The sequence below is a fragment of the Dictyostelium discoideum genome (genome assembly GCF_000004695.1).
Source record: "Dictyostelium discoideum AX4 chromosome 5 chromosome, whole genome shotgun sequence".
Lineage (NCBI taxonomy): Eukaryota > Evosea > Eumycetozoa > Dictyosteliales > Dictyosteliaceae > Dictyostelium > Dictyostelium discoideum.
The window spans coordinates 1,562,302-1,584,377 of record NC_007091.3 but is presented as its reverse complement, the minus strand read 5'-3'; the positions used below and the strand labels follow the sequence as shown (position 1 = coordinate 1,584,377).

General features: G+C 25.5%; 6 protein-coding genes across 6 annotated transcripts; 3 read left to right on the top strand and 3 right to left on the bottom strand.

Moving 5' to 3' along the window:
- Positions 1–368: 368 nt before the first annotated feature.
- On the top strand, positions 369–1,914 carry hgsA (hydroxymethylglutaryl-CoA synthase; the record flags this gene model as incomplete). Its single annotated transcript, XM_631621.1, has 2 exons — positions 369–1,157; positions 1,255–1,914. 2 exons carry the CDS (start codon positions 369–371, stop codon positions 1,912–1,914), a joined length of 1,449 nt encoding a protein of 482 aa, XP_636713.1.
- A 538-nt stretch (positions 1,915–2,452) lies between these two features.
- DDB_G0288477 (hypothetical protein) lies at positions 2,453–4,366 on the top strand (the record flags this gene model as incomplete). Its single annotated transcript, XM_631620.1, has 1 exon — positions 2,453–4,366. One exon carries the CDS (start codon positions 2,453–2,455, stop codon positions 4,364–4,366), a length of 1,914 nt encoding a protein of 637 aa, XP_636712.1.
- A 682-nt stretch (positions 4,367–5,048) lies between these two features.
- DDB_G0288475 (hypothetical protein) lies at positions 5,049–8,492 on the bottom strand (the record flags this gene model as incomplete). The annotated part of the gene is made up of 2 exons (XM_631619.1): positions 5,049–8,351; positions 8,436–8,492. 2 exons carry the CDS (start codon positions 8,490–8,492, stop codon positions 5,049–5,051), a joined length of 3,360 nt encoding a protein of 1,119 aa, XP_636711.1.
- Positions 8,493–9,032: 540 nt separating this feature from the next.
- DDB_G0288473 (hypothetical protein) lies at positions 9,033–15,343 on the bottom strand (the record flags this gene model as incomplete). The annotated part of the gene is made up of 4 exons (XM_631618.1): positions 9,033–9,850; positions 9,955–10,131; positions 10,153–14,862; positions 14,977–15,343. 4 exons carry the CDS (start codon positions 15,341–15,343, stop codon positions 9,033–9,035), a joined length of 6,072 nt encoding a protein of 2,023 aa, XP_636710.1.
- A 1,170-nt stretch (positions 15,344–16,513) lies between these two features.
- taf6 (TATA-binding protein-associated-factor) lies at positions 16,514–18,235 on the top strand (the record flags this gene model as incomplete). Its single annotated transcript, XM_631617.1, has 2 exons — positions 16,514–17,512; positions 17,606–18,235. The coding sequence occupies 2 exons, from the start codon at positions 16,514–16,516 to the stop codon at positions 18,233–18,235; spliced, it is 1,629 nt and encodes a 542-aa protein (XP_636709.1).
- A 76-nt stretch (positions 18,236–18,311) lies between these two features.
- DDB_G0288469 (hypothetical protein) lies at positions 18,312–21,194 on the bottom strand (the record flags this gene model as incomplete). Its single annotated transcript, XM_631616.1, has 1 exon — positions 18,312–21,194. The coding sequence occupies one exon, from the start codon at positions 21,192–21,194 to the stop codon at positions 18,312–18,314; it is 2,883 nt and encodes a 960-aa protein (XP_636708.1).
- Positions 21,195–22,076: the final 882 nt, after the last annotated feature.

Genomic DNA, 22,076 nt, shown 5'->3' with positions numbered 1-22,076 from the left:
CACCCTTCTAATACAAAAAATAATTTTTTTTTTTTTTGTCATTTAACACTCCTTTTTTTTTTTTTTATTATAAAAATTGTTCAATTTAATCTCGACAATCTTTAATTATTAAAAAAAACTTAATTTATATCTTGTTCAATTAACTTTTTCGACTTGATATATTATTTCTTAAACATTTGTATTTTATATATTTATATATATTTAAAAAAAAAAAATTAAATTTAATTTAAATTAAAAAAAAAAAAAAAAATTTATTATTATTATTTATTTTCCAATATTTTACATAATTTTATTTATTAAAAAAAAAAAAAAAATCAAACAATCAATAATTTTTTTAAAAAAAAAAAAAAAAAAAGAATAATTTTAAAATGACAAAACCAGAAAATATCGGTATCCACGGAATTGAAGTTTACTTCCCAAGTACTTATGTCGCACAAGAAGATTTAGAAAAATTCGATGGTGTCAGCCAAGGTAAATACACATTAGGTCTCGGTCAAACTAATATGGCATTCTGTGGTGACAGAGAAGATATCTACTCGCTCTCATTAAATGCAGTCAATAATTTAATGGATAAATTCAATGTTGATCCAAACTCAATTGGTCGTCTTGAAGTCGGTACTGAAACTGTTATTGATAAATCCAAATCAGTTAAAACCGTTTTAATGGATCTCTTTGCCAAACATGGAAATACTTCAATCGATGGTATTGACACTATTAACGCTTGCTATGGTGGTACATCTGCACTCCATAATGCACTCCAATGGATGGAATCCTCCTATTGGGATGGCCGTAATGCTATTGTTGTCGCTGGTGATATCGCAGTCTATGAAAAAGGTCCAGCTCGTCCAACTGGTGGTGCAGGTGTTGTTGCAATGTTAATTGGTCCAAATGCACCAATCACCTTTGAATCTGGTCTTCGTGGTGTCCATATGGAAAATGTCTACGATTTCTATAAACCAGATATGGATTCCGAATATCCACGTGTCGATGGTAAACTCTCAATCTCTTGCTATTTCAGAGCTATCGATAATTGTTACAATCGTTATGCCAAAGCCTTTGAAAAGAAATATGGTAAATCTTTCTCACTCGATCAAGTTGATTTTGCTCTTTTCCATTCACCATACAATAAATTGGTTCAAAAATCATTTGGTAGAATGGTAAATATTAAAAAAAAAAAAAAATTAAAAAAAAAAAAAAAAAAAAAAAAAAATATTAACTAAATTTATTTATTTATTTTTTTATTTATTTATTTAGTTATATAATGACTTTTTAAATAATCCAAATGATTCAAGATATGCATCATTGGAAGCTTATAAGAATGTTAAACCAGAAGATACTTATTTCGATAGTGTACTTGAAAAAGCATTGTCAGCAATCACCAAGAATGATTATGCTACCAAGGTTGCACCAACCACTTTATTAGCCAAACAATTGGGTAATACTTATTGTGGTTCAACCTATTCTGGACTTTTATCATTACTTGATGAAAAATCAAATGATTTAGTTGGTAAGAGAGTATTAACCTTTTCATATGGTTCTGGTTTGGCTGCATCTGCATTCTCATTCAAAGTTGAAAAACCAATTAATCATATCGTTGAAAAAGTTGATTTAAAGAATCGTTTAGCTAAAAGAGTTCGTGTTGAACCAGAGATTTTCACAGAGAAATTATCACTTCGTGAAACTAGACATAATCTTAAAAATTATGTACCATCTGATGAAACTACAAATATGTTCCCAGGTTCTTTCTATTTATCTTCTGTCGATAATGCTGGTATTAGAAAATATGATCGTACTTATTCAACCTCTGCTGTACTTGGTGCATTTCAAAGAAGACAACAAATCTCTCAATCAACAATCAAATCTTTAAATTTATTTAGAGCTACTAAATCAGTTTTATCAATTTTAAAAAAATAATAAAATTATTTTGACAAAATTAAAAAAAAAAAAAAAAAAAAATATTTGATCATTTTTATTATTATTTTCATAAATCATAAATGATAAAAAAAAAAAAAAAAAAAAAAAATTTGATCACCATTATTATAATTATTTTTATTATTTTTATAATCATTATTATTATTTTCATAAATCATTTTTTATTTTTATTATATTTTTAAAATAAATATAATAAAATCATTTATTTTATTTGAAATTAATTTCCAAATTTCTTAATTTTTTTTTTTTTTTGAAGTCACAATTTTTAATTTTTTTATTTTAATTTTTTTTTTTTTTTTTTTTTATTTTAATTTCAATAAATTTTTTGAACTTAATAATTTTTTTTTTTTTAATTTTTATTTTTTTTTTTATTAATTTCCACCCATTGTCTTGTATATTCACATATTTGCACAAATTTTTTTTTTTATTTAAATTTTTTTTTTTTTAACATATAATAATCTTTTTTTTTTTTAATTTTTTTTTTTATTTTTTTAAAAAAAATAAAATAAAATAAAATAAAATGTTATCAGTAACAAATAAAATTTTAAGAAATAATCAATACCTAAATAAATTAATTTTCACACCATTATCATCATCATCATCATCATCATCATCATTGTCATTAGTTTCAATTAATAATGATAAAATTAATTTAAATAGATATTATATTAAAAAACCTTCAATTTCAATTACTCCAAATTATGAACCTGAAAAAATTAAAAGTGCAATGGGTTTAGAAGAGGGAGCTGAAGATTTAGAGATGGATTTAGATGAAAAATATATTGAAGAACAATTAAATCCAAAGATTGAAAAATCAAAACGTGAAATTAACCAAAAGAAAAAGATTAAAATTTCATCATTTGATATCTATTTGGATGAAACTGAAAATTTTAAAGAACCACAAGTTGATTTGGTAGATGATGATCAATTACACGTTTTCCCACCACGAAAGAAAAATTTTGGTAAGACAAGTTTATCTCGTCCAAAACAAAATCCAATTCATGATGGACGTCAAAAAAATGAAATCGATGATCAAGAGGAGTATGAAGATCAAGAAGAGGATATTGAAGAAGAAGAGGAGGATTTTGAAGAAGAGGAGGATTTTGAAGAAGAAGAAGAAGAAGAAGAAGAAGAAGAGGACGATTTTGATGAAGACGATGCTTATGGACGTAGAAGGGGGAGAAGGGTGTATCAAGAAGATAGATTACCAATGGAACACAAAGCAAACCTTTTAAAAATGAGGGAGAAGAAAAATAGTAAGATTTTGGAATATAAAATCAACTATGAAATGAATAGAAGGAAAAAACTATTGTCAGAGGTTGGTTTCGCTGATGAAGAGATTTCAGAAATGTTTCCAAAAAATCAAGATTTAGTTGGTGATCCAAAAAGCCCTTCAAACTATATTACAAATAAAGTTTTCTCAAATCATGGAGATATCAAAAAATTAAGTGTTAGATTATATGAAGTCGATAAACTTAAAGACAATCGTACAAAATTCAATGATGATGTTATCAATCTAAATTCTGTTCAAGTGATTAATGTCGATGGTACTAACATTGGCTTGATGAGTGGTCCACAAGCTTATAGACTCGCATACACTAAAAAGTTGGATATCGTTTTAACATTTGGTCAAAATGGTAATGTATATGGAAGACTTGTCACTTTGGAAGATTTCATTAAAATCTCAGAGAAAAGGTTAGAACAAGAGAGAGAAAGAAAAGTTGATCATGCTACCAAAGGAACTAAGGGTGTTATCATCTCTTCAAATATCAATGAAAATGACAGAGCCGTTAAATTTGATCAGATTGTTAAATTCCTTTTGAAAAGACACAGCGTTGAAGTTACAATCACCTACAAACAATCACCCCAAGACAAAAAAGATAGAATTGTCTTAGATAGTAATTCTCCAGTGGCACAAGAGGGTCCAAAGATTTTCGCTCTTTTAGAACCTTTGGTTAAAGGTATTGGTAGGGTTCAAACTAATGTTGAAAAAAATGGTCTACTCATTAGTCGTTTCTATCAACCATTAACAGTTAAAGAGAGACAAGAACATCTTAAAAGAATTGAAAGGAAAGAGAATACTGAAGCCGAGAGATTAAAAGAGAAATTGGAAAGAGATGAAATCGATCGTTTATATGAGTTGGGTCTTGATGCCGATCCAGTTCAAGTTGCTGCTTCCGTTGCTGCAACCTTAAAAAGAATGGAAATTCAAAAAGAGTTGGCAAAAGAAAATATCACTCAGGCTCAATTAGATCTTTTTGAAGAGGAGGAAAGAGAAAGAGAGAGAAAGAGAAAAGAAAAAGAAGAAAGATTCAAATTGGCCCCAGTATCTGGTGAAGGTTTATCAAATAAACAAATCAAACAAAATAAAAACAAAAATAAGAATTTAGAAAAAAAATTGAAAAAGAAGGATGATGATGATGAATTATTTTAATTTTTAAAAATAATAATAATAATAATAAGTAATAATAATAATAAATAATAATAATTAATAATAATTAATAATTAATAATAATTAATAATAATTAATAATAATTAATAATAATTCAAAAAAAAAAAAAAAAAAAAAAAAAAAAAAAAAAAAAAAAAAAAAAAAATTAAAATAAATAAAAACATCAAAACTAAAAAATAAATCAACTATTTACAAATTACTGAAATTATTTTAGAGGTATTGATTAAATAATTAAAAAAATAAACATAATTATTTTATTATTATTTTATTTTGATTTATTTTATTATTTTTTTTCAATTTCTCAAATAACGAGCATATGGAACTTCTGATAAACAAAGTTTAATATAACTTGGTGCACCCACAGTCCAATTTACTTATTTATTTAAATACCAACCAAAGTCAGAAATACCAGTGATGCCAACATTCACAGTATTGGAACCATCATTAAAAATACTCTTTCTATTATCACGTAGGATATCCACCCGAATAGCTTTATTTTCTAAAAAGAAACCAACCTTAAAACTGCCACTTTGGAATTTCAAAGTATTAAATAAAAAATATTAAAATAAAAAGAACATCAAAATTATAAAAAAAAAAAAACAAACATTATTTTTAATTTTGTATATTAAACATAATTATTTTACTATTTTATTATTTTGATTTATTAAAGTGTACTTGAAGGTAATACATCTGTTAAACCAGTATAAAATCCATTTACAGGTGGTTTTACGGTATTGGTTGCTGTAATGTGAACAATGAACTCCCAATATACATCATTGATTTTGGCACCTCCACGACTAAAGTATTCACTTCCATTTAAGACAAAGTTGATAACTTTAACAAAAAGATGAGTACCATTGAAATAATATTTCTTACCATCACCACTTCTAACTGCAGCGGCTGATGTGGCTTGTGTGAAATTATAAGAATGTTGAGAGTTATATTTATATTCACATGAAACTTTAAAGGTTGTACTTGCTGGGTATGGAATTGCAAAGAAAACATAGTGGCCATATGGAACTTCTGATAACCAAAGTTTAATATAACTTGGTGTACCTACAGTCCAATATAAATACCATCCAAAGTCAGAAATACCAGTGATACCAACATTTCTTGTTACATTCATTCTTCTTGAATCTGTAATTCCACTACCGAATAAATAAATATAACCGACATTGGATGTTGCATCATATTCACCTGAACGATCCATATAGCCTGGTACTTCAACAGATACACTTGCAACTTCATAAGTACCCTTATTACAAACCCAAGAATTCCAATCGTTATTGTATGTACAAGTGTTATCGAATTGCCACCATTTATCATGTGCGCCAAAAATAGTTGGAACACTTCTACCTGAAATGGTACCGTCATAATCTACAAAATTAAATTGACGACTTGAACCAGTATCAAAAATACGATGTCCAATATATTGAGAGACAGCTGTACCTTGAATGGTAATATTCTTTGTAGCAGAGATAAATTGTGGTTTAAATTCATCGGAATGGGTCATACTGATGATCACTCTATTGTCATCTTCTGGACTTGTTGATAATGGATTATGAACAAAGTTTCTGAAAATGATATTGGTTAAAATTGTCTTTACATAAGTATCATAAAATTGGAAACCTTGTCTTGAATAATCAGTGGTTTTAGACAATAAATTACCAGTTTGACCATTTACAATTGCATCTGATAACCATGCTTCACCAAATAATGAACCTGGACGAATGGAGTCATGACTTTCTAATAAAATAACTTCAACACGTTCACCCCACATACCAATACCCCTATTGGAAAGATAAACTTTTGTATTGTTAAATCTCATCCAAATTTCACCTCCAGATTCAACACCATTTAAATAGGTTTCTCTTGAAATTCTACCACTATTATAAACCAATAAACCATCTGATCCTGTTGATAAATCGCCTCCTACATAAATGGATGAACCAAATTCAAAAAAGTATCCACTTGAATGTGCTGTATTACCTTGGAAAACTTTAGTTGTGAATTGTTTTGGAACGATTGGAACATTAATTGAATTACCAATTGGTGCGTCTAAGTTTGGGAATGAAAAACCTGCCCAACCACCACTTGCTGCATTACCAATAAATGAATTCCATGCGTTTGTAATATAGAAACCACCAGCAGCAACATCAGCTGGTTGTGCAAGTGAAGATGATTGGGTAAAATCTTGACCATATTGATTATATCCTGCTGCTGGAGTTCCAATCGTATGAACATATGAAGCAAAGTTGAATGAAAGAGTGTTATCCATTTCAACACCATCTTCTAAATAATAACAATGTCCATTTACATCAAATGCAACATTTCTTGTAACAGTTACATTATTAGTGGCATGAATTGTGTAACAACGATAATAACTACTGACTACTGAACAATCAGAAATGTAGGATTTGCTAACTGTGTTTGCCATGTGGAAATGTAATGGATAACGACCTTTTATGTTTCTTTGACCCATACGAATGAGTTGAATACCAGCAAACTGACCTTCACCACTTACAAGAACATGACCACCAAATGATGAAGCAGCAGATGAAGACTCACTTTGGAAAACGATATTTCTTGTTAGGAGAGCGACTTCAGCTTGATATTCTTGACCACCATAATGATAGTATTTAAGTGGTTCAGTGAATTGTATAACTTTTCCTTGGATGGCAGCAATTGTCATTACTTCATTCTCTGGATATTTCTCATCTTGATAAACACTTGTTGCAACTACAACTTGTTGTCCAACAATCCAATTAACATCATCTTGAATATAGATAACATTATCACCAGACCAAGCAGTGGCAGCCAATTTAGTCCAAGTATTATGGTATTGTCTACCATGAACACTTATAAAACCACCTGAAGCAACAGCAATACCTTTTGAACCAAAATATTGAGCAATTGTATCAACAGTTGTCATTGCACCATTGAATACAATATTAATATTGGCATTGTAACGACATTTAGTTGTACCCATGATAAATTTACCTTGGACATAAATATCTTGAATATTCATTGTTAAGCTTGCATCTGCAAATATTAATTCAGAAGTTGCTGGGATAGTAATTTTTTGATAAATACCGGTTTGGTTGATTGAGCATGGTGAGATTAAAACTTTTTTACCTGCTGGTATGATAATGTTTGATGAAGTTGATGGTAATGGTACAACACCACTAGTCCAAATTGTTGGGTCGTGCCAGTGAACTAAATCGGTTGCTAAGTATGGACATGTTGTTGAATCTTGAGCATCAAGACTTGATAATGGTTTTGGAATAGCAATTAATTCGGAATCTTTGGTAATTAAGTTGGTTGGTGGAGCTGGAACGGTTCTGGATGGAATTGATAATTTCATGTTACTAACAAACATAGTGGTAATAGCTGGACCAGTTTGGGAGGTACGAGTAATTTGAATTGCCATTATTGATAAACCAATATCAACAGTAGGTGTAAGAGTAATGATGTTTTGGGCAAATGTTGTAGATGAAGTCCACGAACCAGTGGTAACGGTTTTACTATATACTGCTGGGTGTGCTGGAGTTACAAAATATTGACTTCCTCCATTTGGATCTGTAATATCGGCTGGATTAAAAAAGTTTACTGAAATACTTGCAATTTTATTATAGCTACCTAAAACTTGACCCAATTTAAAACCAAAACTAAATTCATAGTTTTGATTTGCTTTAAGAGCGGGAACAGGTGTCTTTACAACCAACCAATGCATTGCTGGACCCCAAGTATCATAATTCATAGTGAATGAATTTGCTACACCTGTTGGACCATCAGTAATCGAAGTTGCAGAGTAACCATATTGACCCATAAAAACCAAATTATTTTTACCTAATAAAAAGTCTAATTGTGGTTGAATTGTTGCAATTGATGGAGATGTTGGTGTTACAAATGATGCCATTGTTGGTCTCCATGTTGAACTAGTAGATGGACATGATTGAGCATTTATCTAATTAAAATAATTATTAAACTATTAATAAATCCTATATTAATTTTATTTTTTATTTTTTAAAGTCCAAATTTAAAAAGTTACATTATTTAAAATAAAAAATATATATATAAAAAGTAATAAAAAACTTGAATACTTCATTTTTTTGAAACTTTATTAAATAATTATAATAAAATTAAAGTTTAAATAGTGAAGTTAAAAAAAAAAAAAAAAAAAAATTAAAATAAAGGTGGACATTGTTTAGTTTTTTTAAGTGCGAATGTGAAGTTTAATGTGGGAAAAAAAGATTTTAAAATAATAATTCTAATAAAACATTTGATGAAGATATTTTTTATTTTTTATTTTTTTTATTTTTTTTTTTTTTTGCACAACCCCATCATTTGACTATCAAAAAAAAGAATATTATTTTTCAAGATATATGAATAAATTTCGAGCTTTAATAGGTTAGCTCATATGTTTTTTTTTATGGGTGGGTTTTTGGTGATTTTGGATATTCTTCTTTATATTTTTTTTAATTAACTATTTTTTAAAAAAAAAAAATAATAAAAAAAAAAAAAAAAAAAAAAAAAAAAAGATATTTTTAAACTTTTTTAATAAACACTTCCAAAAAAAAAAATCTAATTTTTTTTTTTATTTTTTTTTTATTTTTTATTTTTATTTTTTTTTTATATATTTATATATTTAAAAAGTTCTAGAAGAAAGTGTTGAGTTTGAAAGGAAACGATCCTCAATTGAATGAGTAATCCAACAATTCCAAAGATCTTGAAAGTTATTATCATTTCTTAATAATGGTTTACCACGATCCAAAGTTGGATCGGATTCACCATATTGATCGAGGTAACCATTATTAAAAATACTCTTTCTATGATCACGTAGGATATCGATTCGAGGAGCTTTAGTTTCTAAAAAGAAACCAACCTTAAAACTGCCACATTTCAAAGTATGTTTATAGCCTTCGGATATGTTATAATGTTTATCATCATCATTACAACATTCGCTCCTATGAGAGCATACCAATTGATTACAAAGTAAGCAAACTGCAGAAAACTCTGGTTTAGTCTTACAATTCATACATTCTCTTTGGGCACTTGAAACGAAAAAGTCTTCAAAACTCTCTGGAAGTGTTATGAATTTTGGACGTCTATATTCTACAATAAAGAATGGATCCACTTTCTTACTCTCCATTTGTGATAACCATTGACTCAAGTATGGATTGTTAAATAATGCTCTATTGACTATTTCTTCCATTGAATTTATACCTAATCTTGAGTAAATCTTTTCCTTATTGGTAAGGTCTTCTCTGTTTATATAGTTTATACCATCACCACTAATTTGAGGTGGTTGTAAGAATTGATATGCAATGTACAAACATCTTGCTAATGGTTCCATAACTTTCTTTAATCTATCTTCATATTTCATTCTTAATGTTGATGTTGATGCTGCTGTATATGTTTGTTGAAAAATTTGTGATATTGATTTAACTTGTTTTTTATTAATTTCTAAAATTTAATGAAAAAAAAAAAAAAAAAAAAAATAATATTATGAAATATGTTAGTTGTTTTATAAATTATATTAAACAATAATTTAATTAATAAATTAATACCTTTTTCTAAATATAAATTTGTTAAATAAAATTGAGTAATGAATAAATTTAAAACCAAAGTTGTAATGATTTCAACATCTTGATTTGTTGGTGTACCCAATATTGAAACTAAAACAATGAATAATGAAAATGGATCAACCGATAAAATTGATCCAGATTTACCTTTGATTATATCAACTAATCTTTCTTTAAATTTACTATCAATTGAAGATTGATTTAATGAACCAATTAAATTAAATAATGTATGAATTGTTAACATATCTCTACTAAATAATTCATTTCCAATTGGATATGTTGTCTTTTTATTATTATTATTATTATTATTATTATTATTATTATTATTATTATTATTATTATTATTATTATTATTACTATTATTATTATTATTTGATGATGATGATGGTGATAATTCAACTAATCTTGAAGCTAATTCTAAAAATTCAATATTTTTTGAAACAATTTGATAAAGTACCCATGGTGTAATACCTTCAATCATTGAAGGTATTAAAGTTGATAACCAATCAGAGAAAAATAGTTTACTTCTTGGTTCAATGACTACTAAATCTTTTAATCTCTTTTTTAATGAATCGACCCAAATAGATAGATTATTGGCATTACCACCAAAATTTGGACTATTGTTAACACTATTACTACTACTTCCAATACCATTACTATTTGTTAAACCATTGCTACCACTAATATTATTATTATTACTATTACTATTATTATTATTATTATTATTATTATTATTTAGATTATTATTTAGATTATTATTTGAATTATTATTATTATTATTAGTACTATTGGTAATATCAAAATAAGAGATGATTGGAGAACATGTCACTGATGATTCAGTATAGGTTGGCATAATGATATTAGCAACTCTTCTACATAATGGACATAAGAATTCCTTGAGAGATGGTTTAAAGTTTTCATCCTGTTCTTGAGTGAGTACCTTTAAAAAGTAAATTGAATGACATTTCTTATGAATATAATGACCACAACTACGAATGTGTAATGATGACATATAGTTTAAAGTATTCATATCTCTCTTTTGTGGGAAATTGTAATAGGTTGGTTCACTACCAACAAAGAAATCATACTTTGTTAATTCGGGGTACTTTCTTTCAACGTATTGACACTTGGAGTATGCTATCATTTTACTTGGTTGAAGGAATGAGATCAATGATAATGGATCAGAATCACTAATATGAGATTCATAACACAATACACAACTTTGATTCTTTATATTATCATTGAATATTTCTTTACTCTTTGAAATTGATTCAAATCCATTACTACTACTACTACTATTAACAAATGGTGATGGTGAAGATGTTGCAGTGGTGGAAGTGGTTTTTCCAGGTGATGAAATTGGAGTTTGTTTATTCTTTTTACCACTATTATGCGCGCTATAGCTATAATCCATTTCATCGTCATCTTCATCATAACCTAAATCATCTACATTTTGAAGGAATTGAGTTTGTTGTTTTGCAAATTTTGCCATAATTTCAGCTTGACGTTTCTTTGCATCCTTTAATTTCTTTTCATTATCACGTTTACCACTATTATTTTCATCACCATCATCTTCATTGCTATTATTATTTTGATTATTATTTTGATTACCACCATTATTATTGCTGTTGTTGTTGTTGTTGTTGTTGTTGTTGCTGTTACTATTATCATCATTTGAAGAAATGACGCTACCATCACTATTTAGTGATAAATTTTTAATTGGTGAAAAAGTTGGTGATCTTGTTTTTATTCTTTTTGCTATAGATTCATCAATATTATAAAGTATTGATAAACATTTATCAATGTATTCCTTTTTATCTAAATAAATATTATTGGTATAAGATTCTTGATAATACTCTAACAAAACATCTAATGTTGATCTACCAATACCAAAGAAATTAAACTTTTGAAGTATACATAAAATTGCATCACCATAAGTTGAAAATGAATTTAATGGTTGATCTAAAATTGTCCATGGTATTTCAGTTTTTATTAATTCTGTTGTTGTTGTTGTTGATGATGACGATGATGATTTTAATTTAATTTTATTCTCTAAAATTAAAACTAATAAATAAAATGCATCATTTATACCACAACCAATTTCATTTGTTTCTCTACCTTGAATGAATGATAACAAAATATTTGTAATCATAAAATGTAAATAATCTGAATTCATAATTTCAAAGAATTTAATTTGATCATTATCTTTTTTAATAATAATATTATTATTATTATTATTTGTAGTTGTGATTGTAGTAGTTGCAGTGGATGTTGTGGTTGTTGTTGTTGTAGTTGGAAAATTATCATCCACAGATTCTTCTATTATTTTTGGTGTTGATGATGATGACGATGATGATGATGATGACGATGATGATGACGATGATGATGGTGATGATTTTTCAAATTCAATTGAAGATAAATTTTCATATTTTGGTGGCATTGGTAAAGAATTTTGATAAGAAATTTTTAATTGTTTTTTATATTCAAAAAATGCTTGAAGTGATTCTTCACCCAAAATATAAGGAGTATAAATTGGATAGTAGAGATTGAAATTCTTCCAAAATTCATTCTTCATTTTATAGTTTGTAGGATTATCACCAGAAGGTGGAATTTCATCAGAGATCTCCTTTAGAATATGTTCATACTTGAGTTCACGCTCAACATAATTCATAACGGAATCAATTTGACTATGAGTTTTTGGTTTTGAACAAAGTATTTGAATCAAAGTGTATTTTGTGTGTTGATCTGGTGTCATAAAGAAAAGACGTTCTTGTAGTACCTCGATTATAAACTTTAAGAAATGACTATATCTATGATGATTGGAAGAGAGTGAAACATTTGAAGATGGTCTAAATAAATTGTTTTTCTCATTACCTCCAATGACAGTGGTTGAACCGTATGGTAAGAGGGCACCAAACTCCTTTGAAGTGAAAATACAAAAATCGTTTACATTTATAAGAGAGGCGATCATTTGAATCAATGATAAATCCATTTCCAAAAAGAACAAAGAGTAAACATATGCCTTCTTCTTTACATTGACATCACCATTTCTAACCCAATAATTGGAATTGACTTGTTGAGTGTAAACATTAGCATTTAACAAAGGATAGAGGAAAGCAAAACAATTGAAATCAATTGGAAGCAACTCTTTAATTGTCACCATTCCACTATACAATTGGATGACCTTATGAGTGGTTACACCCAAAAAACGATGAAAGGGTAGAGTGGTAGTGATAGATTTCTCACCCAAATAGATATCCTTCTTTGAAACCATTACATTGTAGTATGGCTGTAACTCTTGAATTTGTGGATCTGTGATTAAATTAGTCGCTATGAAAGTAATCATATCTCTTAAGCCTTGCAATGTGTCTTGAGTGGATAAAGAGTCGATTAAAATGTTTGAAATATCCTTCAACTCGGTATCAATCTGAAAGAATTGTATCCAATTGATATCTTCATACGGTATATGAGTATCGATGTAACGTCTTTGATAGTCGCCATTGTTGGTACCGTCGTTGTTACTATGATGATAGTAATAGTCCTCATCATTGAGCTCATCGCCACCACCGCCACCAATACCACCACTTTTGATATCATTACTTGTGGATTGAATAATTTGAAGCAAATTGATATAATATTTCAAATACTTTCTCTTTTCAAAGATCATATGATGGGCTATATTCCTATGTTGTAGAATGGTTTTTAAATCGGATACGATGGCAATATGATTCTTATCCAACTTATCGGATGCTTGTAAATGAAAGAACAACGATTCGAATATACAATCCAAAAAACCAAATTCCATTCCAATTGAAAACTGTTCACTAACTGAACAAACTGAAAACACTTGAGGTGAGAATCTAAACAATATATCCACAGTGTCTTTGTAACATAAACTCTTGTAAACATTTAAATACGATTGTGAAAATCCAAATTTGAATGTATGTTCACATAATAGGAATAAAAATATAAACATATACTCTTGTCTAATTGTCTTTTGTTCAATAAATAATATTCTTTTTAATGGTGGTGAAAATTCATTTGGTAATTTAAATTCAAATTTTAAAAATTCAATTTCTTCATTTGTTAATTTTAATGAATCTTTTTCTTTTTCTTCATCTTCTTGTCCTTCTTCTTCTTGTTGTTGTTGTTGTAAATTTTTAATTAATTCAAGTTGATATTCCATACATGTAAAGATCAATGGTTTAATATTATTTGGATCTAATGACATCGGATCCAATGATTGATAACACAATTCCTCTGATAATACATGTGATATTGATCTTGAAACATGTGCAATATCATTAATCCATTTTAAAATTTTAATTGAAATTGTTTCTTTTGTTTCTATTGTATTTAATGTTATTTGTTGTTGTTGTTGTTGTTGTTGTTGTTGTTGTTGTTGTTGTTGTTTCTTTGTTGGTGACGTAGATGTAGAAGTGGTTGTTGTTGTAGTTGTAGTTGTTGTTGTGGTAGTATTTGTTGTAAATGATGTTAAATTATTATTATTATTATTATTATTATTACTATTACTATTATTTGAATGAAGATCAAAAGTTATATTTAAAAAGATTAATAAGATATGACGTAATACTAAATGAGTAGTGAGTAAATGTAATTTATCCATATCACCAGATGGTGAATAATCAACTTCTGGATGTTCATGTTCCGAACAAAATCCACTTCTCTTCCAAGAATCCAAACTTCCACAATCACATGATCCACCATAGGATGCAAAACTCATTGAATAATCATGTTTCTCTCTTTCATGTGGACCTGCTTTAAAACATTCAAAACATATACTTGAATTTGGTGATAATGCACATGTTTTACATCTATAAAAAAAATTTAAATTTTTATTTGTATCTTTATTTTCATAAGATGATCCCCATACTTTTTTTTTTTTTTTTTCAAAAAAAAACTATGTTAATTATTTGTAATTTTTTTTTTTTTTTTTTTTTTTTTTTTATTTTTTTTTTTTTTTAATAATAATTTATTAAAACATACCTCTACTACAACAAACTGGTTTTGATAATGATACAAAATATGATTTTACTTTTTCAAAATCTTCAGATGCATAAAAAATGTATTCTAATCTTGATAGTAGTTGTCGAGTATCTATATGACCTTCATAGAATGATTGTCTCAATGATATAATTAAATCATTTATTTCTTCTGCTATTGGGAATGGTTGTTTATTTAGGACTGATAAAATCTCTTCTTTGCTTTTACATTTTGGATTTGTGTAATTTGTCCCATTCAATTGCATGGGTGTATGAAAACTATTGAAATTACCATTGGAATTATTATTATTATTATTGTTATTGTTATTATTATTATTATTTTTATAAGAGCTACTACTATTATTACCCATACTCCTATTTCCTTTTCTTTATTTCTCTCTTTCTATTTCTTTTTACTTTTTATTTATTTATTTATTTGTTTTTTTTTTCTTTTTTTTAATTTTTATTTTTTTTTTCTTTTTTTTTTTATTTGGTTACATATAAATATAAATAAAGTTTTATTGTTACTGTGTGTTGTGGAACTATTGCTTTTGTTTTATTTTTTTTTTTTATTTTTTTTTTTATTTTTATTTTTTTTTTTTTAATTTTTATTTTATTTTTTTTTTAATTTTCAAGCACACAGTGTGTGTGGTTTTTTTAATTTTTAAATTACTCAAATTTTATTTTTTTTTATTTTATTTTCATTTTTTTTTTTTTTTTTTTTTTTTTTCCTTTTTTTTCTATTTTTATTTTTTTTTCTCTATTTTTATTTGATCAAAGGTTGTATTTTAAATTGATTTTCTTGAATTTACAAAAAAAAAAAAAAAAAAAAAAAAAAAAAAAAAAATTACTCATAACTAACTGGTATTTAACCATTGTCATGACACTTTTGTAAACAATTTACAATTACCCGAAGTTTCATTATATTATATTTTTATTATTCAATGAAATACAAAGAACAACTTTTCTGAATTTAAAATTAATTTGTTTATTTTTTTATTTTTTATATTTTATTATTATTATTATTATTTTAAGATTGTTTCTAAAAATAAATGTTAACCTCATTTCCATTTTTCCAAAAAAAAAATAAATAATAAAAAATAAAATACCCAAATTTGACACTTGAAAAATGAAACCATTTTTTTTTTTTTCAATAATTATTATTATTAATATGAATTTGTGTTTAAAAATAGAGCACTCAAAAATACACAAAAGATATGAAATATTGTTATTTTATTCAATATCTAAATTCCATTAGAATTGTTTTTATACTTATTAAATTAATTATACCAATGAATATTTAAATTTTTTTTTTTTTTTTTGGAAAAATTATTTGTTAATTGAGCACCATTTTTAGGAATATCAAAAAAAAAAAAATAAAATAAAAAAAAAATAAATAAAAAAATAAAAATAAAAAAAAAATTTCATTTTTTTTTTTTTTTTTTTTTTTTTTTTTTTTTTTTTTTTGAAAAATTAGCGTTGTATTTGTAGAAAAAAAAAGATAGATTAATAGATTGATATATGGAAAATTTAAATTAAAGATGTCAGTTTTACCAAATGATACAATTAAAATTATAGCGGAATCAGCAGGTATTTCAAATTTACCAGATGAAATAGCACAACAATTAGCATCGGATGTAGAATATAGAATTAGAGAGATTGCACAAGAAGCGATTAAATTTATGAAACATTCAAAAAGAGATCACCTTTCAACCGATGATATAAACAATGCATTAGGTTTAAGAAATATTGAGCAACTCTATGGCTATAGTTGTAGTGCCAATGATCACAGTTTATTAAAATTTCAAAAAACCACAACAACAACACAGGCCATCTATTTTTTAAATGATAAAGAGATGACATTTCAAGAGATTGCATCACAACCGTTACCAAAGGTACCACGTGATCCATCACTTTCAGCACATTGGTTAGCATTGGAAGGTGTGCAACCATTGATTCCTCAAAATCCATCACCCTATGAAATTGAAGAACATCATAAAAATTTACATAAAAAATTCAAGAGTGAGAAAGCACTTCAATTGGAACAACAAGCACAAGCATTATTAACACAACAAAATAAAGGTAATGAAAAAAGTGGTGACAATAATAATAATAACAATAACAATGGTAACAATAACAATGGTAATATGATTTATGGTATGGCACAATTAAATGGAATTAATACAGTATTGGGTGGAAATAATTTACAAAAACAAGATCCATCAATACCTGGTATACATACATTACCTTCAAATACATCAACCATTGTCAAACCAACCGTTAAACATGTATTATCAAAAGAAATTCAAATGTTTTATGAGAAAATCACAAACTCTGTAAAAAGTGATAATCAAAAACTATTTGATGCTGCATTACATAGTTTAAAGAGTGATAGTAGTCTTCATCAATTATTACCTTATTTTATAAATTTTATATCAGTTCAAGTTACTCAAAATTTAACAAATTTAGAACTATTAAATAGATTAATGAAAATGGCTCAAGCAATATTAGAAAGTAAACATTTAAAACCTGAATTATATGTATGTGTTTTATATTAATTAACATATAATATTTACAAAAATAAATTATTTAACATTAATATTAATATTAATTTTATTTATTTTTTTGAAAAGTTACATCAATTAATGCCATCAATTTTAACATGTTTAGTTGGTAAGAAATTATGTAATTCACCATCAGAGAATCATTGGGAATTAAGAGATTTCGCAGCAAGATTGGTATCATTTGTTTGTAGAAAATTTGGAGATGTATATAGTTCATTACAAGGTAGAATAACCAAAACATTAGTACAAACATTACATGATACAACCAAACCTTTAACAACTCATTATGGTGCAATCGTTGGTTTATCAGGTTTAGGTAGAAATGTTATACAATTTTTATTATTACCTTATGTACCAAAATATTATAAACTCTTGGAACCAGAATTAAATAATAATTTATCAAATCCAATAAAATCAATGGAAGCCAATAGAGTTTTAAATTCAATCATAGATGCAACTGGTAAATTCTTAATTTGGGTATCAGAAGGTGAAAATATTCTCTCAGTTTTAGATTTAAAAGATGATACAACTTCAAAAAAGCAACCAATCTCTTTACCAATCATAACAGAGTTTTCACGTGAAAATATTTTAAAAACTTTAAAAATTCAATATCAATCACTTTTTGATTTATTTGGTGAAAAATTATTAGCATATATAAAACCAGATAATGATTCTGAATCAATGATTTTAATTCCTTAAAAATAAATAAAAATAAAAAATAAAATAAAAATAATAAAAAAAAAAAATAAAATCATAACCATTATTATTTATTTATTTATTTATTTAATACTTTAAATTCTAATTGATTTTTATAATTAAAAGAAGTAGTTAAAATGAAAATATTATCTGAAATTGGAATATCATCATTTACAAAAACTTCAAATAAACCATAATCTAATAATAAGAAAACTGATAATGGTTCAGAACCATTTTTTGAATTTGAAGATGATTGAATCACAGCTCTATATTTTGGTCTTTGAATGGTTCTATTTTTATATAAAATTTGTTGATTATAAAAATAATGTAAAAGATATTCTTTCTCGATATTTCTTTGTAATTTTTTAATTGCCATTAAATTTCTATTCACAGTTGGTATAATTTTATTTAAATGTTGATATGAGTAAACTTGATTTTTATTTTTTAAAAAACTTTTAATTTGAGAATGCACAATTATGTCAGGATAACGTCTAATCGGTGAGGTTGCCCATGTATAATTGTCCAATGCCAATGAGTGGTGGCCAATATTGCTAATTGAGACCTCACCAGATTCTTGGATTCTTGATGCAACCAATAACGATGTTATTGGATGTAATTTTTCAATCTCATTCTCGAGATCGTATTCACCAGTAATCACTGGTTTACTTTGAACTCTGTATGGAATATCAATACCATTTTCAATTGCAAATAATGATGATATATATCCAGTTGCAATCATAAATTCTGATACTAATTGATTTGAAATTTCATTTTCTCTTTGATCTTGACATACATCAATTAAACCATTATTATCAACATTGATTTTAATTGATGGTAAATCGATTCTATATGGTTTATTAATTTCTCTTCTTTCTTTTAATAATGTTGAAATTTCAAATAATTTCTTTAATTGTTTAATTTCATCAATTGAATGAATTGTATTTTTATTATTATTACTACTATTACTATCTAATAAAGAATTTTCAACTTTATTATAACTTGTTTTTATTAAATTATTTACAATTGATGGGAAAATTTTATAATCTATAATTTCACCTTTATTTGAAACTTTGAATTGAAATGATAAACATTTATTTGATTTATTTGGTGATAAACTTAGATGATTAGTGATTGAATTTGGTAACATGAAATAAGTTTTATGTGGTAAATAAATTGAAGATGATTTAAATTGACCCCATTTATCATGATCACTATGTGGTTTGACAATATCAGTTACATCTGCAATATGAACTATTACTGAATATTCACCATTACCTTCATCAATTAAACCAATTGCATCATCAACATCTTTAGTACTCTCTGAATCAATTGCAAATGATTTATCATTAATTATAATTCTACCATCATTATCAATTATTGAATTTATTGATAATATATTTTCATTTTTATCTACTTTAGTACCAATTGGTAAATCATTTAAATGATTTGGTGGATCAATTAATCTATTACCAATTAATTTTAAACGATTTTCAAAAATTGAAAAACAATATGAATTATCTTTGTTTAAATTAATTTTACCCAATTTTTGTAAAAGGTATTCAATTTGTGAATTACTTGAAATTTTAATTGGATAAACTAATTCTTTTGATATGATTTCTCTAAATTCTGAATGATCATTTGAAAATATTAATAGAGTATAAAGTAATCTTTTAAAACATTCAAATGGTTGTTGTAACTCTTTAGGTATTGATAATGGATCCATTTTATTAATATCTGTAATACTCTTATCACCATGAATATAAAGATTTGGTTTAAATGATTGGTCATCCGATGTCATCAGTAATTGTGATGCATATTTTAAAAATATTTTCTTTTCCATCGTTGATGATTCTTGTAATTGTTTAATATCAGCTTTATAATCTTCAATATATTTCTCAGTTTGACAATAAAAATATTCTGAATTAAATAAATAAAATGAATCATAATATGATAACATATCAATTACACAATAATGATGAAATAAATTAATCCATGAATTATTATTATTATCACCACCACCACCAAATAAATACTCTGTAACTTTTTTAACTTCAATATAATCATAATGTTTTTGTTGATCTGACCAAATTTTACCATTTGATGTGGTTGATTCTTGATTAAATTTCTTAAAATTATTATAAACATTTTCTGATAATTGTTTCCAATGTTCTGACTTTACAATCTTTGTTAAAATTGATTCAATTATATTTGCAACTAAAGAATATGGATCACTTTCAATCTTTGGGAATAATTCTATAAATAGTTTATCCTCATCTTCTTTATTTAATCTTTTTTGTTGTTGTTGTTGTTTAATTCTTTTAAATGAATCTTTTAATTTTTTGAAATCTGTTTTTGCCAAATCAAATTTTATATTATTTAATGGTGAATCTGGTAAACCATAATGTTGAGAAATTAATTTTAAATTCTCTAAAAGTTCATCAAATAATTGATCTATATTCTCCCTAAGATGTGATGTTGGTATTGTAAGTAATACATCCTCAGCTGAAACCACCAGATCCTTTTTTTTAGATTGTATAATCATTGATGAACCATCACCACCACCATTACTCTTTACAAATCCTAATATTGGTTCATTCTTTCTTAATGATACTAATACAATATCATAATTATATATTTTAATATTTTTAAAATTAAATTTATCATTTGTTTCAAATAATAATTCTAATGATGTTGATTTTAAATTTTCATTTTTATTTTCATTATTGTTATTATAATAATTATCTTTATTTTTAATATTATTATTATTTGGATTATTATTATTATTTAATTTAATTTCTTTTTGTTCTTGAATTAATTTTAATAAAGATTGATAAGAGTTTTGATATAAAGGGTCGTCAGTATTTAATTTTTTAAATGATTTTGTTATTGTGTTATTTTCAGTTCGGGCTATTTTAAGAGACGAATAAAATCTTTTGGTGTTGAAACCAATCAATCTTATCATAATTTGAGTTTATATAATTTATATAATTTATATAATTTTTAAATTAAAAAAAAAAAAAGTTTTTTAGATTTTTTCTTTTTTCATGTGAAAATAATGTTGTATCAATGAAATTTATCGTTTTTTTACAATTTAATTTTTTTTTTTTTTTTTTTTTTTTATTTTTTTTTTTTTTTTTTTTTTCTCAATACCAAACAATTTTAAAAATAATTAAAAATAAAAAAAAAAATGGTTAACTTTCTTTTTGATTTTATTTTTAAAATTAGTTGATTATATCAAAAATGAAAAAAAAAATATAAAAAAACGAACACAGACTTTGAAATAAATTTTTAACCGTTTTTGATTCCTGGTTGCCAATTTTCGGACCTTTTTTTGTTTTTTGTTTTTTGTTTTTTTTTTTTTTTTTTTTTTTTTATTTTATAAATATATTTTTTTTTTTTTATTTTTATTTTGGGAAGAAATATATATTATACATATAATACAAAGGTAGGATGCATAATATTTGTTATCTTTTTTTTTTTTTTTCTTTTTTTTTTTTTTTTTTTTTTTTTTTTTTTTTTCTCCAACATCAAAAAACAAAAAAACAAAAAAAAAAAAAAGAAGAGAAGCATCATAAAATAATTGTCAATAAAAAAAAAGTTTATTATGTATATTATATCATTGTTATATATGACTTTAAGATAGAATCAAGATTATCTTTTGCTATCAATAAATAAAAATAGAAGATAATCATAAAAACATCATATTAAATCACCAAACTATAATATTAAAAAAAAATTGAATAGAAAAAAAAAAAATGGTGATACCCCAAACAAAAACAAAAAAAAAAAAAGAAAAAATTTAATAACAAAACAAAAACATTTATTGTTTTTTAAAATTTAAAAG